At 40.4% G+C, this 19,001-nt stretch overlaps 1 protein-coding gene across 2 annotated transcripts in view; it reads left to right on the top strand.

Moving 5' to 3' along the window:
• LOC126345620 (guanine nucleotide exchange factor DBS-like) overlaps positions 1-19,001 on the top strand; it is a 350,102-nt gene that overhangs the window by 254,425 nt on the left and 76,676 nt on the right. For both annotated transcript variants that reach the window (XM_050002115.1, XM_050002117.1), the window contains exons 12-13: positions 6,641-6,850; positions 14,467-14,682. In XM_050002115.1, the coding sequence (XP_049858072.1) occupies positions 6,641-6,850; positions 14,467-14,682 (426 nt within the window). The remainder of the gene's footprint in view (positions 1-6,640; positions 6,851-14,466; positions 14,683-19,001) is intronic.

Below are 19,001 nucleotides of genomic sequence, written 5' to 3' on the forward strand. Positions count from 1 at the left end.
TCACATAGAATGCAGCACAGTGGTTGCAGCTTAATCTGTAGATCACATGACTGGTTTGACAGATAGCCCTGCCTTTGATGGGATAGGCAGTGTTTGTGACTGGACTGGAGTAGGTGGTGGTGGGAGGCTGTATGGGACAGGTCTTGCACCTAGGTCTATTATAGGGATATGAGTCATGAGGTAAGGAGTTGGGAGCAGGGATGGACGAGTATATTGGGTAGGTTTGGTGGATGGTAGAATACCATTGTGGGAGGGGTGGGAAGAATAGTGGGCAGGACATTTCTGATTTCAGGGCACAATGAGAGGTAGTTGAAACCCTGGTGGAGAATGTAATTGAGCTTGCTCTAGTCCTGCATTGTTCTGAGCTAAGAGGGGAATGCTCCTCTGTGGCCGGACAGTGAGACTTGGGAAGAGCTGGGGGACTGGAATGATAAGGCACAGGACATTTATTTTTGTACAATGTTAGGAGGATAATTACTGTCTGTGAATTTTTCAGAGAGACCCTTGGTATATTTCAAGAGGGACCACTCGTTACTGTAGATGTGATGACAACGGATGGCTAGGCTGTTTGGAAGGAACTTCTTGGTATGGAACGAGTGGCAGCTGTCGAAGTGATAATATTGCGTGTGGTTAGTAGGTTTGATATGGACAGAGGTAATGATGTAGCCATCTTTGAGATGGAGGTCAACATTTAGGAATGTAGTTTGTAAGGTTGAGTAAGACCAAGTGAAGCAAATGGGGGATAAGCTGTTGAGCTTCTGGAGGAATGCAGATAGGATATCCTCCCCCTCAATTCAGATCACAAAGACGTCATTAGTGAACCTGAACCAGGTGTGGGGTTTAGTATTCTGGGTGTTCAGGAAGGATTCCTCTAGATGAGCCATGAATAGGTTGGCATAGGATGGTGACCTGCAGGTACCCATAGCAGTACCCCAGATTTGTTTGTAGGTAATGCCTTCAAAGAAGAAATAATTATGGGTGAGGATATAGTTTGTCATGGCGACTAGGGAGGATGTTGTTGGTTTCTAATCCATTGGGTGTTAGTGTAAAGGGAGATGGTATTAATAGTGACAAGCAGGGCACCATGTGTTAAAGGAACACGAACTGTGGAGAGTCAGAGAAAATGGTTGGTTTATATAGGAGGGTAGGTTCTGGAAATAGGCTGAAGGTGTTGATCTATGAGAGCACAGATTCTCTTAGTGGGGGCACAGCAATTGGCCAAAATAGGGCATCCTGGGTGTTTGGGTTTATGGACTTTAGGAAGCATGTAGAAGGTAGTAGTCTAGGGAGTGGTATAGGTGAAGGCAGACGTGGACTTTGGGGAGAGGTTTTGGGATGGGCCTAAAGATTTGAGGAGAGACTGAGGTCCTGCTGGATTTCTGGGATGGGATCACAGTGACAAGGTTTGTAGGTGGATGTATCTGACAGCTGGTGAAGTCCTTCTGCCAGGTAATCCTTACATTTCAAAGTAACAGTGCTGGAACCTTTGTCTGCAGGTAGCATTATCAGGTCGGGATCAGTTTTTAGGTGGTCGACTGCAGTTCTTTCTGCACTGTAAGGTTAGTTTGCATTTGGGGAATGATGATAAGGCAAGTTTTGAGGTTAAGAAATTCTGGAAAGTTAAGAGGGGGTGATTTGGGGGTAGTGAGGGTGGATGATGGTTGGATGGAGGAGTGGACTCAGTCAGATAGGGTTCAACATTGGTCTTTGGTTGGGTTGGTGGTGAAAAAGTGTTCCCCAATGTAGGGACTGGGAGGAGGAGAGAAGGTCTTTAACAAGTCCTACATGATTGAATTTGTGAGTGGGGCAAAAGGTGAGACCTTTGTAAAGAACTGATATTTCTGTGGGGCTAAGGCTTCTGGAGGAAAGGTCCATGACTGTGTTTCCGATCTGTTTAGGTTCTGGATTCTGTGTGGTGGTGGGAAGGAGTTTTGGAGGGTGGAGTAAATGTTTTAATTCCTATTTTTTCTTTGTGAATGCTTCTACTGCTTTGTGATTGTTGATACCAGTTTTAACGTGGACATCCTGAAATAAGCCAGTTCCATTTTTCTCCTGTTAGCTCTAATGTATCTCAATCATGAGTGTGTTTCCAAACAGTTTCAGAGAAGACATTTATTATTGTTTCACAAGATGTCTGTAACATTTGTCACTTACAAAACCGACAAATTCAATTTTCGATCTCAGTGGATTTGAATTTGTTGTCTGTGTTGATGAATAGTTCACCTCTATTTCCATTTAACATACCCTCTTGATGTTCAGTTAGATTAGATTTGCCCCAAAAATTTCCTTTATCAGTTTTGGGCTTTAGTCAGCTTTCTGTTTCTCCTGTGTGAGCTCCACAATTTTTTAGGGACACTTCAAACAATGATGATATGTGGGGAATGCTTGGGCAATTAACTGCTAGGATTTCAAGTCTCAACTAAATGGGGGTTTTGTGTGTGGGGGGGGGGGGGGGGGGGATTGGCTTTGGATCCTACACTATTGCTTTGAGGGGCACACCCTGTGATGAATTTCTTGGGTATCTTGAACTCCTACTAGCATATACAGCTGTTAAAAATATTAGTGACATCTGTGTGATATATAGGATAAAGTGTTTTTACTTCACATGAAGAAGAGTAGACCATTCAATAGCGTTTACAAAGGAGTTGTAAATCCAGTAGCCTCTTTCTGTATAAATGTCAGTTGTATATTTTCTTTCCTCTTTACCTCTTTTTGGATTTTTTTCTGCTGAGACTTATGGTTAGCACTCTTTGTGTTGTATGTGCCTTGACTGCCTGTTCTGTGCCAACATCCTTATCTCAGGGGAGCACTTACACCCAATGCCCTCAGTTATTTGTTGGATATATTCCAATCTATGTCTACCTCGACAGTTTTTATTCTCTACACCTCCTTCCAGTTCCATGATGTCTTTATATGTTTGCTGCCATCCTTTTCTTGTTCTTGTCAATGTTTTTCATAAATTTCTTTGCTTACCAATCCTGTGGAGAACTTCATTTCTTTTTTTTATCAGTTCATCTAATATTCATCATCCTTCTACAACACCACATTGCAAATGCTTGGATTTTCTTCTTTTCTGGTTTCCCCAATATCTGTGATTCAGTTCCATTGAGCATTTTGTTCCTGATGTACATTCTGTGAAATTTTTTCCTCAAATTAGGCTCTTGTTTAATAGTAATAGAGCTTTTTGGCCACAAATGTCCTCTGTGCCTCTGCTAGACTACTTTTTATGTCCTCCTTGCTCCATCTGTCATAGGTTATTTTGTTTCCAGTGTAGTGAAATTCCTTCACATCATCCACCTCGTGGTCACCAATTTTGATATTAAGTTTATCTCTGGTCTCCTTTCTGCTGCTCTGCATTATTTTTATTTTCTTCAGTTTACTGTCAATCAATATCTGTGTTTAGTGACCAGTGCATACCACTCTGTATTGCTTCAGAGAGGAAACAATGATATCAGCAAATCTTATCATTGATATTCTTTCACTCTGGATTTTAATGTCACTTGTGAATCTGTCTTTTATCTCTGTTATTGATCCTTCAATGTGAAGAATGAATTGTAGGAGAGAAAGACAGGAGCCCTGTCTTACACCCTTTTTAATCTGAGCAATTCATTCCTGGGGTCCCATTTTTTTCCCTTCTTCATTCTTATACATTTTGCATATTAATGAACTTTCCTTATACATTACTCAAACATTCTCAAGAATTTTGAACATAATGTTCTGTTGAATGCTTTTTCAAGGTCAACAAATGCTATGAAAGTGTGTCAAGTTTTCTTAAGTGTTGCTTTCATTATTAACCGCAATGTCAGAAGTACTTCTCTGGTGCCCTTATCTTTCCTAGACCCAAACTGATCAGCACCTAAGAGATCTTGAGTGTTTGTTTTCTTTGTCTTTTTGCTACTCATGCATGAAGTGTTAAGCTGATTGTAAAATAATTCTCTTACCAATCTGCTCTTGTTATTTTCATAAATATATATATGATATATTTCCTTAAGTGTGGTGGTGTGTCTCCAGTATCATAGACTCTACATGCCAGCTTGAGTAGTTGTTTGGTTGCCATTCTGCCCCAGTTATTTCAGAAATTCCAAATGAATGTTACCCATGCCTTCAATCTTATTTGTTTGCAAGTTTTCCACAGCTCTGCCAAACTGTGAATCTAAACTTGATCTCCTGTGCTCCCCTTGTCAACCTCCATTTCTTCTTCTATCACTTCATCAAACAGTTTCCAAACATTGAAGCAGTCCTCAGTGTACTCTTTCCACCTATCTGCTGTCCCTCTCCTGCATTTAACTGTGGAATTCCTATTACACTGTTAATGTTGAATTCTTTGCTTTTAATGTTATTGAATGTTGTTTTGACTGTTCAGTATACTGAATCAGTCCTTCAGATGGCAATTGCTTCGTTGATTTCCTCACATTTTTCCTTCAGCTGTTTTTTGCCTTTGCTACCTCACACTTTTTATTTATTTAATTCCTAAGTGACCTTTATTGCTGTGTTCCTGTCTTTTTCCTGAGCATTTTTTTTACTTTCATGTTTTGTCGATCAGTTGCAGTATTTCTTCTGTTCCCTGAGGTTTCTTTGAAGTTACCCTCCTTGTACCTATACTTGTCTATCTAACATCCATGAGTCCCATTTTAGATATGCCCATTCCATTTCAGCTGAGCTGTCTGTTGTGGTATACATTATTGCAATGTCTGTGGGCAGAGAACTTCAACTGCATCTTATTATTCCTCAATATCCCAGTTTTTTCCATGCTGATTCCTGGGGATGATTCTCTTAAACTCAAGTCTATTATTCATCATTACTAAATTATGGTCTGAGTCTATAGCTGCTCCTGGGTACAATCCAATGACTAATTCTGAACTCTCCATCTCACCATGATGTAATCCAGCTATTATCTTTCCATGTCTCTAGGGCTTTTCCATGTATACCACCTCGTCTTGTGATTTTTGAATAGTATATTCACTATTACTAGCTGCAGTTTACTGCGGAACTTGATCGTCATTCCCCTTTCTCATTTTGGCTACAAGGACCATATACCAGGCTCATATACTAGGCCCATATTTTCAAGTCTTCTATTGCTTCCCATATTATAACATTCTGATCACCCATGATGTTGAATTTTCATTTCCCTTTAAACATTGAGTGAAACTTTCAATATCATAACATATTGTCTCTATCTCTTCATCTTATGCTTGTAACAAAGGTTTATATACCTAAATTATTGTTGTTCATGTTGATTTGCTGTTAATGCTTAAGAGAATAACTCTCTCACTGAATTGTTCAAAGTAGCTCAATCTCTGACATACCTGCCTATCTAGATTGAGCCTTTGCATTTTCCTTTTCAGATTGTGTAGCTTCCCTACAACACACACACTTTTGACATTGCACACTCCAACTCATAGAATTTTGCCCTTTTGTTGCTTATTTAATTTTTTTTCTCATGGTCACCTCTCCCTTGGCAGTCTCCTACCAGAGATTCAAATGGGGGGACTAATGTGGAATCTTTTGCCGTTGGAGAAATCGTCATGACACTATCTTCAGTTACAGGCCCCATTACCTGTGAATACACATTACGTGTCTTAAATGCAGTGGTTTCTATTGCCTTCCCCATCCTCATGCCATTGATCATTGCTGATTATTCCATCTTTTAGGAACTGTTTCCCCACACCAAGGACAAAAGGGTGCCCTGAACCTCTGTCTGTTTCCCATCCTCTTTGATGTGGTTGTTGGCAGAATGAGGGTGACTTCATAAGTCAGCAGTCTTTGCCTGCCATGCTGATAATTTTTATTCAAAATGTAAGAAGTGGCTTAAATCAAACCTGGGACCCAGGACGTTTTGATTACTAGTCAAAGATGCTACTCTTAAACTGCTGCTGTAGCAGTGGTCAGATACTCTGTTTCTCCTATTCACTAGTGATGTCTGTCTTTGAATCATATCCACCTGTTACGTGGGTCCATAGTGTCACTGTGTGTGTGTGTGTGTGTGTGTGTGTGTGTGTGTGTGTGTGTGTCAGTGCAGCCAGTTTTGTCTAAAAGGAAGATTGGGTGATTGATATGGCAGCCTTTACGTAAAACTTCATCTTGGCATTTATCCGATTGTGATTTTACAAAACTCATGTCAGAAGTGTACTGTAATACTGGATCCTCTAAAATTTAGGTCTACTGTTGTATCACTATGCTGCCTTTCCTGGGTTACTGTAAATTTTAATAATAAATAATAACATTGTAAATCTTTCTCCATCTGTAATACTGGATCCTCTAAAATTTAGGTCTACTGTTGTATCACTACGCCGCCTTTCCTGGGTTACTGTAAATTTTAATAATAAATAATAACATTGTAATTCTTTCTCCATCTGCCCTCTGCTCCAGCTGAGAACACTTGGCCAATGCCTAAAGAATTATTTTCTACACTCCTCTGACTGGCTTAATGGGGTTCTATGCTGCAGCACTTGTTTTAAGACATATTGTCACAGAAAAAAAGCAATTTTTGGTGTTGTGGGCAGTTACAGCAATAACATTTCCATAAAGTAAATCTAATTTATTGCTATAATTACATAAAACAAATCATTAAGTTGAAAAATATTGATGACATAGTATATACAATTGAATTTAGTTATTTTTGTTTATTTTTGTGTTCTAGGCTAACCGGTGGTGTGCAAAGGGAATAGACCTTCTGGCATCACAGCACATTGAAAAGTGGTCTTCATCTCCAGAAGTGGCTGAACAATGCTTATCAGAAATTCAGCAGTATATTGCAAGTGCAGAAGAGTTCAAGCTTAGCAGTCCAAAAGAGTTTCGGACACTTTTTCAGGATTCAATAACACCAGAAACAAAGGCACTTGTCACACAGGTGTGTGGGATCCTTTTAAATTTTTGGACTTACTGTTGTTGAATTCTGAGAATAACAATAGTTGAATCGATCCTTTCTCTCTCTGTCTTTTTATTTTCTCATCTTTGTAAATTTTCCACATCAGCTACAGCTACATAAACAATTAAGGACATATTCTGTAGTTTCAAAATTGTGTTTGTATTTTGTGTGTTTGATCCCCAGTAGTGATAGAAGCATATGCAACTATGGTGCTTGAAACTGCTGACATGGCACTAAGGACGTAACATGTTGATAACCTTTCTCTGTCCCCACCCCCTGTGCTCTGTCTTGTCTTTCTTAGTATGGTCACTTGAATACAATTAACAGGATTCATCCTTAAAAATTGGTTTGTTACACAGTCAAGGAACTTATCATCTGAGTATAATTTGACAAATTTGTTTTCCTTCTATGAGCTCAAATCATTGCACTTTGTTTCCTTTATTATCAAATTTTAATCACTGTGGTGTAATAAATGTTCCTTCGTGAAACATAAGTAATAGAAGAAGTAAAAGGACAGCTCAAAATATACTTGAGGCACTGAATGGTCACTAGGTGCACAAATGAGATCATAAATGTTGCTAAACTTCATTGGATGTGTGTTCTACCAGAGTGTGTACATGTATTATGTTAGACCTGAAGAAAAACTTGTCTGAAAGCTTAGATATTTTTCCGTCTTGTTCATTTGCATATCAACTACACAATGCCTTTGTAGTTACCTTTACTTCTCCCACAATTTTAGGTTATTGCATTTTGACCAATTGTAAACATGCATGACAGCTCTGTATGTCTTCCATACCCCCCAAATCACATACTGTTAACTTTCCAGAATTTCTTACTGTCGAACATTGCCTCACCATCATTCCCAAAATCCCTCAACATGCAAACTAACCTTACATCTGCAGAAAAAACTGCAATCCGTCACTTAAAACCTAATCCTGACACCGAGCGAGGTGGCGCAGTGGTTAGCACACTGGACTCACATTCGGGAGGACGACGGTTCAATCCCGTCTCCGGCCATCCTGATTTAGGTTTTCCGTGATTTCCCTAAATCGCTTCAGGCAAATGTCGGGATAGTTCCTTTGAAAGGGCACGGCCGATTTCCTTCCCCATCCTTCCCTCACCCGAGCTTGCACTGCGTCTCTAATGACCTTGTTGTCGACGGGACGTTAAACACTAAGATCCTCCTCCCTCCTCTAATCCTGACCTTATAATCTTACGTGCTGACAAAGGCTCCACCACTATTGTTTTGAACCACAAAGATTACCTGGCAGAAGTACTGCGCCAGCTGTCAGATTCATCCACAAACAAACCCTGCCAGTGACCCCATTCCAGAAAACCAGCTGGATCTCCAGTCTCCCGTCAAATCCTTAAGCCCATCCCAGAACCTCTTTCCGGAGTCCATCTCTCCCCTCACCCCTACCACTCCCCACATGCCTACCATCTACAGGCTCCCTAAAGTCTATGAATCCAACCACCCAGGATGGCCCATTGTGGCCTGTTGCTGTACTCCCACTGAGAGATCTCTGCTCTCATAGATTAACACCTTCAGCTTATTACCCAGAACCTTCCCTCCTATATAAAAGATACCAACCATTTCCTCCACTGACTCTCCACAGTTCTTGTTCCTTTACCACCCTGCTCGTCACTATTGATGCCTCCTCCCTTAACACAAGCATCCCTAATGCCCATGGTCTTACTGCTGTTGAACACTAGCTTTCCCAACACCCAATGGATTGCAAACCAACAACCTCCTTCCTAGTCACCATGACCAACTATATCCTCACCCACAATTACTTCTTCTTTGAAGGCATTATCTACAATCAAATACGGGGTATGTCTATTGGCACCCGCATGGCACCATCCTAGGCCAACCTAATCATGGGTCATCTAGAGCAATCCTTTCTGAATACCCAGAATGGTAAACCCCACACCTGGTTCAGACTCACTGATGACATCTTTGCGATCTGGATCAAGTGAGAGGACACCCTATCCACATTCCTCCAGAACCTCAACACCTTCTCCTCCATTTGCTTCACTGGTCCAATTCTGCCCAACAAACCACCTTCCTAGATGTTGACCTCCACCTCAAAGATGGCTAAATCACTACCGCTGCCCATATCAAACCTACCAACCACCAGCAATACCTACACTTCTACAACTGCCACCCATTCCATACCAAAAAGTCCCTTCAATACAGGCTAGCCACCCTTGGCTGGTGCATCTGTGGTGATGAGCAGTCCCTCTCAAATTATACAGAGGCTCCCACTGTGGCCTTCACAGACTATAATTATCCTTCCAACCCTGTACAATAACTGATTTCCTGTGACTTATTTTTCCAGTCACACACCACATCCCAAAGCCCCACCATCTGGTCACAGAGGGGCATTCATCTCGTGACTCAGTACCACCCAGGACTGGAGCCACTGAATTACTTTCTCCACTAGGTTTTTGAATACCTCTCATCATGCTCAAATGGGAAACATCCTACCCTCTATCCTTCCCACTCATCCCACGGTGGTATTCCACCACCCACTGAACTTACACAATATCCTCGTCTATTCCGTACACTACCACTGCTCCCAACCCCTTGCCTCATGGCTCATATCCCTGTAATAGACCTAGATGCAAGATCTGTCCCATACAGTCTCCCACCACCACCACCACCACCACCTACTCCAGTCTGGTCATAAATATTGCATGTCCCATCAAAGAAAGGGCTACTTGTGACATCAGTCATGTGATCTACAAGTTAAACTGCAACCACTGTGCTGCATTCTATGTGGGCATGACAACCAACAAGCTGTCTGCCTGCATGAATTGCCACCGACAAACTTTGGCCAAGAAACAAGTGGACCACCCTGTTGCTGAGCACACTGTTCAACACAACTTTCGTCATTTCAATGACTGCTAGACAGCTTGTGCCATGTGATACTTCCCACAGCAGGTTTTCTGATTTGTGCAGGTGGGAACTCTCCCTGCAATATATTCTTTGTTCCTGTAACCTCCTGGCCTCAGCCTGTGTTAGTCATTGTCCTTACCTATCTAGCTCCTTCCCTGTTACAATTCCAGCACTACACAGCCCTCTATCACACCAATGCTCTTTTTATTTCTCTCCTTTTCCACTACCCCCCCCCCCCCCCCCCACCTCACCCCCACCTTCTGTCTATGGCATCTGCCACTATTAATCTCCGCACCGAGTAATGCCACGCTATTATGCACGGCCATGAAATGCATTGTTGGCCCCAGTTATCTGTGAGTGGCCTGCTGTTAGCATCACAGGCTGACATTTCTGTGTGCGTGTGATCCAAACCACAGCATCTGGCCACAGATAACACTCAAAGACTGGCAGCCAGAATATTCAATGACACCAGCCACCAGCTCTGTTAACTACAGAGCCTTATTTAACGCTGCCACTGACATCTACAAGTCAGTTCTCATTGTGCTATGTTCTACTGTACAACTCAGGAGAGCTGGGCTGCAGTGGACCTGCTGCTTGATGTTGATTTGGCTGTGCTCTAGACTTAGAATCCGAATGATATTCTGAAACTGCGACTTCAAACTCCACTAGGCTTAGTATGTCAACAGACTTGTGACTCTGCCTTCAGTGTATATAATTTTCCACAAAGTGTTCATCAACAACTTGGCTCTTGGTAATAAAATTTTTTGTATCAGTGTGTCTCAATAAACTGTAGTACGGTGACATATTTGTTGTCTTATTCTTGGTTATAACACCACTTAACCTCCACAGTGCACCTAGCTCCCCCACTCTCTATTCACCTCATCCCTGCACACTCCCTCTTGCATCACTTTACCATCCCCCAACCCTAGCCTGCTATCCCTCCCCCTCCCCACCCAGCCTCTTCCTGACCAACACCTGCTTGTCTCTCTCTCTCTCATCATGTGCTGCTGCTTGCAGTCTGACTTTAGCTGACAGAGACGGTGGTTGTGTGTGTGTGTGTGTGTGTGTGTGTGTGTGTGTGTGTGTGTGTGTGTGTGTGTGTGTGTTGTTGGCAACAGAAAATAGAATTTCTTTCTTATATCTGTTATTAACCTGGTTTTTGTCAATGCATTCTTTCAGTACACAGAATTACAGTTTATTTATGTCTGGTGACAGATTTGGACTCCGACCACAATCTATTGGTTATGAACTATAGATTAAAACTGAAGAAACTGCAAAGAGGTGGGAATTTAAGGAGATGGGACCTGGATAAACTGACGAAACCAGAGTTTCTACCACAGTTTCAGGGAGAGCATAAGGGAACAATTGACAGGAATGGTGGGAAGAAATACAGTAGGAGAAGAATGGGTAACTTTGAGAGATGAAATGGTGATGGCAGCAGAGGATCTAGTAGGTAAAAAGACGAGGGCTAGTAGAATTCCTTGGGTATCAGAAGAAATATTGAATTTAATTGATGAAAGGAGAAAATATAAAAATGCAGTAAATGCAGCAGGCAAAAAGGAATACAAATGCCTCAAAAATGAGATCCAGGAAGTGAAAGGTCAAATGTAAGGATGTAGAGGATTATCTGACTAGGGGTAAGATAGATACTGCCTACAGGAAAATTAAAGAGACCTTTGGAGAAAAGAGAGCCACTTGTATAAATATCAAGAGCTCAGATGGAAACCCGGTTCTAAGCAAAGAAGGGAAAGCAGAAAGGTGGAAGGAGTATATAGAGGGTCTATACAAGGGCGATATACTTGAGGACAATATTATGGAAATGGAAGAGGATGTAGATGAAGTTTAAATGAGAGATACAAAACTGCGTGAAGAGTTTGACAGAACACTGAAAGACCTGAGTCGAAACAAGGCCCCAGGAGTAGACAACATTCCATTAGAACTACTGACAGCCTTGGGAGAGCCAGTCCTGACAAAACTCAACCACCTGGTGAGCAAGATTTATGAAACAGGCAAAATACCCTCAGACTTCAAGAAGAATATAGTAATTCCAATCCCAAAGAAAGCAGGTGCTGGCAGATGTGAAAATTACCGAACAATCAGTTTAATAAGTCACGGATGCAAAATAGTAATGCGAATTCTTTACAGGCGAATGGATAAACTGGTAGAAGCCGACCTTGGGGAAGATCAGGTTGGGTTCCATAGAAATATTGGAACACGTGAGGCAATACTGACCCTATGACTTATCTTAGAAGCTAGATAAAAGAAAGGCAAACCTACATTTCTAGCATTTGTAGACTTAGAGAAAGCTTTTGACGTTGTTGACTGGAATAATCTCTTTCAAATTCAGGAGGTGGCAGGGGTAAAATACAGGGAGGGAAAGGCTATTTACAATTTGTACAGAAACCAGATGGCAGTTATAAGAGTCGAGGGACATGAAAGGGAAGCAGTGGTTGGGAAGGGAGTGAGAGAGGATTGTAGCCTCTCTCAGATGTTATTCAATCTGTATATTGAGCAAGCAGTGAAGGAAACAAAAGAAAAATTCGGAGTAGGTATTAAAATCCATGGAGAAGAAATAAAAACTTTGAGGTTCGCCGATGACATTGTAGTTCTGTCAGAGACAGCAAAGGACTTAAAAGAGCAGTTGAACAGAATGGATAGTGTCTTGAAAGGAGGATATAAGAAGAACATCAATGAAAGCAAAACGATGATAATGGAATGTAGTCGAATTAAGTCGGGTGATGCTGAGGGAATTAGATTAGGAAATGAGACACTTAAAGTAGTAAAGGAGTTTTGCTTTTTTTGGGGGGAGCAAAATAACATGACATTCGAAGTAGAGAGGATATAAAATGTAGACTGACAGTGGCAGTGTTTCTGAAGAATAGAAATTTGTTAACATCGAGTATAGATTTAAGTGTTAGGAAGTCTTTTCTGAAAGTATTTGTATGGAGTGTAGCCATGTATGGAAGTGAAACATGGACGATAAATAGTTTAGACAAGAAGAGAATAGAAGCTTTCGAAATGTGGTGTTACAGAAGAATGCTGAAGATTAGATGGGTAGATCACATAACTAATGAGGATGTATTGAGTAGCATTGGGGAGAAGAGAAGTTTGTGGCACAACTTTACTAGAAGAAGGGATCGGTTGGCTTGACATGTTCTGAGGCATCAAGGGATCACCAGTTTAGTATTGGAGGGCAATGTGGAGGGTAAAAACCATTGAGGGAGATCAAGAGATGAATACACTAAACAGATTCAGAAGGCTGTAAGTTGCAGTAGTTAATCAGAGATGAAGAAGCTTGCACAGGATAGAGCAGCATGGAGAGCTGCATCAAACCAGTCTCAGGACTGAAGATCACAACAACAACAACAAATGTCTTGTGACTTCCTTGCCCCCCCCCCCCCCCCCCCCCCCAATACAATGTCCTATTGAGTGGTGATAACAATAGATTTTAATTTGCTGCACAATATCTTACAGAAGCTGCATCTGCATCCTGATATTTTTGTTGTTAATTTCTCTGCACTACTGGAAAAATGCTCATTCACAAAACTGCCATGTTCCTATGAATTTTCAGTTTACCTATCCCAGTCCTTTACAACTAAATTAATTTGTTTTGGAGGAAGAATGTGGAATGACTAGTAACTAGTTAGATTATCAGATTTATTTCATTAGTCTTTTCTAATTTAGGTGTTTTCATACCCATCTATAGAATGTGCACATTTAGTTATTACAAGAAACAAATTATAGGTCTAATATTTATTCTAAAAATTCGTATATTTTTCTTCCTTTTCATTAACTTCATTACAAAAAATTTAACACTATACAGTGCAAACACAGTTTGCATATCTCATACTCGAGAACTTACAGCATAACAACATTTGTGAGAGGGCCAAAAGCCACAATCAGTTTTGTTTTCCATTATCAACATGCACATAATTTATTGACAGGTTGTATTTAGTTCCGTGCACTATTACATCTATGACACTTCTGTTACTTACAAATTTACTTTATATTAGAATCCACATCCACATATACATTACACATTTGATTGAAATAGGTTACATCATAATATTAATATAATAACAATATTTTGTTACTTGGAAATTTATACTACACCCTAGATTAAGTCCACACAAAAGATTCCATGTTGAAGCTGAATTCACAATGACTGACAACTGATTGAGAGTTAATCAGTATGCAAAATAACATCATAGTGATTGTCTGCTGACTGACTGAACAATTCATCCTGCCTTATAACCAGTGATGTGGTTCATATGAACTATTATAGTTAATTTTCCATTATTTTTAAGTAACCCCCATTCACACCTCCAGCTCATCTCACCCTGACCTTAATAGGGCAGGGTTGCCTTGCCCTGACACTGAATTTTTTGAGATAGTCAGTCATATAAGTACCAAGTTTGGTTGAAATTATTCCAAGCAGTTCCAGTTCTATACTTTCATGTCTCTGTTTACAATCCTGTTTCTGTTAAATAGGGCTGTCAGTGGTGTATAGACCCTGTGGTAATTGTCTCTTGATGGTAAACTATACATGTACCATGTTTGGATGAAATGATGCCAATTCCTGGAACACACACACACACACACACACACACACACACACACACACACACACACAAATGCTCTGCTTACTCTGTTTTCTAACATAAATTTTTATAAGCATGATGTGATTCTTCTTTTGAAGGTGTTACATCGAATAGATGATGTTACAATGATGTGTGATAAAAGACTGGACAGTCTGAAGCGTATGATTCAGAAGCCACCTAGACCTGTCCAGACAGTGATACCAGAGCCTGGTGTACCATTACAACCTCCAGGAGGTGCTCCAAACTTGTCTCGTGACCATCACAATGTTAACAAGGGATCAAAAGTGTTTAGGAAAGCCAATACCATGCCAAAGGTTTGAACAATAACTTACCTAACTATGTACTATGTAATGCAAATTATCTTTGAAATAACTGCATTTACTTTATCTGTTATTGAGTTCCTCAAAGTGAACAGAAAATAATACTTACTGGGCAGGTCAGCAGTTAGTTTTTAGCTTTATTGTTTTGTGTAAACATAAGCCAAGGTTCTTGGTCTTATTGTTTTCTTTATGATAATTGATATAAATTATTGTTATTGAAATTATTGTAGACTTAAGTTTGAAGATGATTTGTGGGTAACATTTGCTGTTCATGTAGTCATTTGTTTACTTTCATGTAGCAAAGAATGATCTACAAAATGATCTGCAAAGGTGTAAGAAAATAAGAGCACAGGCATTACTAAAACAGAACCTTTTCTTCCTGAAAAATGTGTTAGGAAATTGAACAATAATTATTTAAATACTAACAAAGAGATAGAGGGGCTGGCCAGAACTTACGTCAGCTCAGTACAGGCGATAGATGCACAAAAAACAGAACCGAAAATTTACGTTCCTCACTTTTGGAACAAATGTTTTTTCATCAGTGAGGACAGAGGGGAAAGAAAGGGAAGAAGGGAAAGTGGATTCAGTTACTCACAACCCAGGTTTTGAAGCAACAGGGAAAGGAAAACAGGGAGGGTAGCAAGGATGGAGCATGGTTGTCAGAGGGAAGCCAAAGATATTCTACTGTAAGTACTGTGCCAGCTTCAAACCAAAGAGGATGCATACAGAAGTAAAGAGGTATATAGTATAAAGATAAACACAACTATGTAGGATGAAAAGATGCGTGAATGGCTAAAGAGGAAAGGGAAAGAGGAGAAGACTGAAGAGTAAATGGGAGTGAGGTTGTTTAACGTAGGTTCAGTCCAGTGGGATGGCGGGATGAAAGGATGTGTTGGAGTACAAGTTCCCATCTCCGCAGTTCAGAGGGACTGGTGTTGGGTGGGAGAAGCCAAATGGCACATATGGTGTAGCATGTTCCTAGGTCCCTTGAATTATGCTGGAGGGCATGCTCCACTACTGGGTATTGGGCATCTCCTGGGCGGACAGTTCATCTGTGTCCGTTCATGCTCTCACCCAGTTTAGTTGTTGTCATACCGATGTAAAAGGCTTTGCAGTGCAGGCATGTCAGCTGATTTATCATCCACCTAGGGGTAATGGGAAGGTTTCCTTAATCTGAGTTTTATTTTCTAGTCCTTGTTCCTTTAAAACTTGGAAAAGAGATTCACAATCAACTGAGTTGTAGGCCTTTTTAAATCCACAAATGCAGAAACAATAGTTTTACTAGAATTCCTTTGGTGCCTAAGGGTTAGTTTTAATTTAAGAATTTGTTCTGGACGGGATCTGTTTGGTCTGAAGCCTGAATGGTCTTCACTAATTTTAGGTTCTAGCTCTTCTTAGGTTCTAACTCTTCTTGGGCTCAATCAAGTAAACATAGTGATACAATTTTGTATGCGACAGGGAGGAGAGAGATTCCTTGGTAATTATTAACCTTGGTTCTATCCCCTTTTTATGTAATGGACGTATTAGGGCAGTTTTTCAGTCCTTAGATATTTTCTTAGTTTGCCAGATATGTCCTATTAGTTGAGTGATCCCTTTGATAGTGTTAGGGCCAGCTGATTTTAGTAGTTATGCAATTATACCTTCTTCTCCAGATGCTTCCTTGTTTAGTTAATTTGTTTAGTTATTTCGATTTTGACAGGTTCTTTAGAGTCAGGGTTAATGTTATTAGTTTGCTGTGGTTGCAATTTATTTGCTGGTTCTGGACAGTTTAATAGTTTTTCAAAATAATTAGCAAGTACCTTACAATTTTTCTAGTTGTTAAGAGCCAAACTGCCATTTTCATTTTTGAAGCAAAGGCTTTGAGGTTTGTAACTGGTTAGTTTTGTTTTGAGTGTTTTATAGAAGTTTCTCATGTTGTTCTTTTGGAAGTCTTTTCAATTTCTAAAAGTTGAGCATTTTTGTAGTTTCTTTTAGTTAGTTGGATTATTTTAGACGTTTCTTTATTACAGTTAGAAAGGTTTTGTATGTATTTTCAGTTTTGTTACTATTCCAATTTTTGAATGCCTCATACCTAGACTTAATTGCTGTTTCACAATCCATGTTCCATGAAGGGTGTTTTTGTTTCTTTCGAAGCAGAATTAAATTTTTTGTTGTTTTGATGAACTTTTCTTTTAGGCTATACCAATTGTTTTTTGTCAAGTTCACTTGTTAGAGTTAGCAGTGTCAAATTTTGGATAACTTTTTTTAAGAGTTTTTGAGGTTGAAGTTTTACTTTTATTCACGTTAAATAATAATCAGAATCAATATGAGCCTCTTTCCTAACTTGAACATTTAAGATTTCTTTGTAGTTTGGGTATGAAATTGCTACATGATCGATTTGAAATGGTTTGAAGGAATTTTCGAGATGATGCTTTGTAACGTTTCCCAAGCTTCATTAACTTCAAGTCAAGTGTATGCTTCATTTGCACATTTAAGAGAAATTGTCATTAGTCTATTATTAAGGGTTTTATCTCTGTTATGGAATTTAAAATATTTTTGGAGACTGCAAAAGCAGCTACCAGATGTGGTGTATTATTAAGTATTCTTTTATCAGTTTACTTTTAAAAAGATGATAATTGTCAAAATCCATTATGTAATTGTCCATCATTCGTGTTTCCTGTAGTGCCAAAATTTGAATCTTTTGTTCTTTTAATGTATTTCCCAATTTATGAAGTTTACTTGGTTGCAAAAGTGTTTGTATGTTAAGTGTTTCAAATATGTATTTGTTTTGGTTTTAAGTTGGCCAGAGGAATCTGACTTCTTCTGTTGAATCACATTGCAATTTAACCTTGCCACCCCAGAATCCGAAAGACCAGTTGTGCCAGTAATACTGGCCGTGGATTGATCACCTGGGGTAATATTGTGATTATCAAAAAGCTCCATGATGATTGTACCTGGAATCAGGTGGGGAGTGAACTCGGTGTGTTAAGACTGGAAGGGTTGTTCCAGAATGTAAATTTTAGTCTCACCACTGATGAACAGATGCTGATCTCTTTGCTGCTTATTACAAGACAGACCCAAAGTGGATTTGGTTTCATTTTCCCTTGGTCCAGGACTGCTTATTCTGTATTCGCAGCTGTCCACTGTATCTGATGGAACGTTCACTGTCTGTACATATGGCCTGTCCAATACCCTACGCAAGGTCAGTTTCTCAGACTTTAAGTTACTAAGTCTTGAAGCCGTTTGATTATTATGTTATACTTCTTCCCAGTTTCATTATCTATTTCCCCTTTAAATCTATCTGATTCAAAATAGGCCATGTCTAACTCTGTCTGAAGACCACAAATCTGGCTCTGGTGCATATACCTGCCACTTAGTTGTGGAGGTGAGAACTAAACACCATCCAGTGTCTCAAGGTGGCACCACAAACTGACTGACAGCTAATATGGCTTCAACAAGTTGTTCGAGGGAATCCTCACAATTAGACCCCTGCGGCTCCTGCCAGAGAACCCGCAGCCAGAGTAGGGCCGCACAAACAGCTAACACACACAAGGCTGGTCTGCAAACGGTGCATTAGGAGGAGAGCTCTGACAGTTTTGATAGTTCCGACAGTTCGGGTACATGTAGACTCTACATAGACTTGGATAGGAGCGAGTCGGGAAATTAGAGGAGCGAGTCGGGAAATTAGAGGAGCGAGTCGGGAAATTAGAGGAGCGAGTCGGGAAATGAGAGGAGCGAGTCGGGAAATGAGAGGAGCGAGTCGGGAAATGAGAGGAGCGAGTCGGGAAATGAGAGGAGCGAGTCGGGAAATGAGAGGAGCGAGTCGGGAAATGAGAGGAGCGAGTCGGGAAATTAGAGGAGCGAGTCGGGAAATTAGAGGAGCGAGTCGGGAAATTAGAGGAGCGAGTCGGGAAATTAGAGGAGCGAGTCGGGAAATTAGAGGAGCGAGTCGGGAAATTAGAGGAGCGAGTCGGGAAATGAGAGGAGCGAGTCGGGAAATGAGAGGAGCGAGACGGAAAATGACTGGGAAAGGGAACAGCAGGAGCAAGTTATAGTAAATGTAGTGACCGTGAACTCATTCTCAGCCCTATAGAACAAAGACACGTACGGAGAAGGCGAAATGCAGACAGTTAAAGAGCGAGTACTGCCAATCATCACTATATTACAAAGAGAAGCCCACTACTCCTCAAGGAGCTGCAAGTGGGCATAAAGGGCCTAGGACAACGAAAAGTCGGGGGGGGGGGATATGTAGAGGATTATAGGATGGTTAAATACGAACTTGAAAGGAAGGAAATCGAGTTCCACACATATTCTATCAACCCCAAACAGGCTCT

This window comes from Schistocerca gregaria, chromosome 1 (genome assembly GCF_023897955.1).
Source record: "Schistocerca gregaria isolate iqSchGreg1 chromosome 1, iqSchGreg1.2, whole genome shotgun sequence".
Lineage (NCBI taxonomy): Eukaryota > Metazoa > Arthropoda > Insecta > Orthoptera > Acrididae > Schistocerca > Schistocerca gregaria.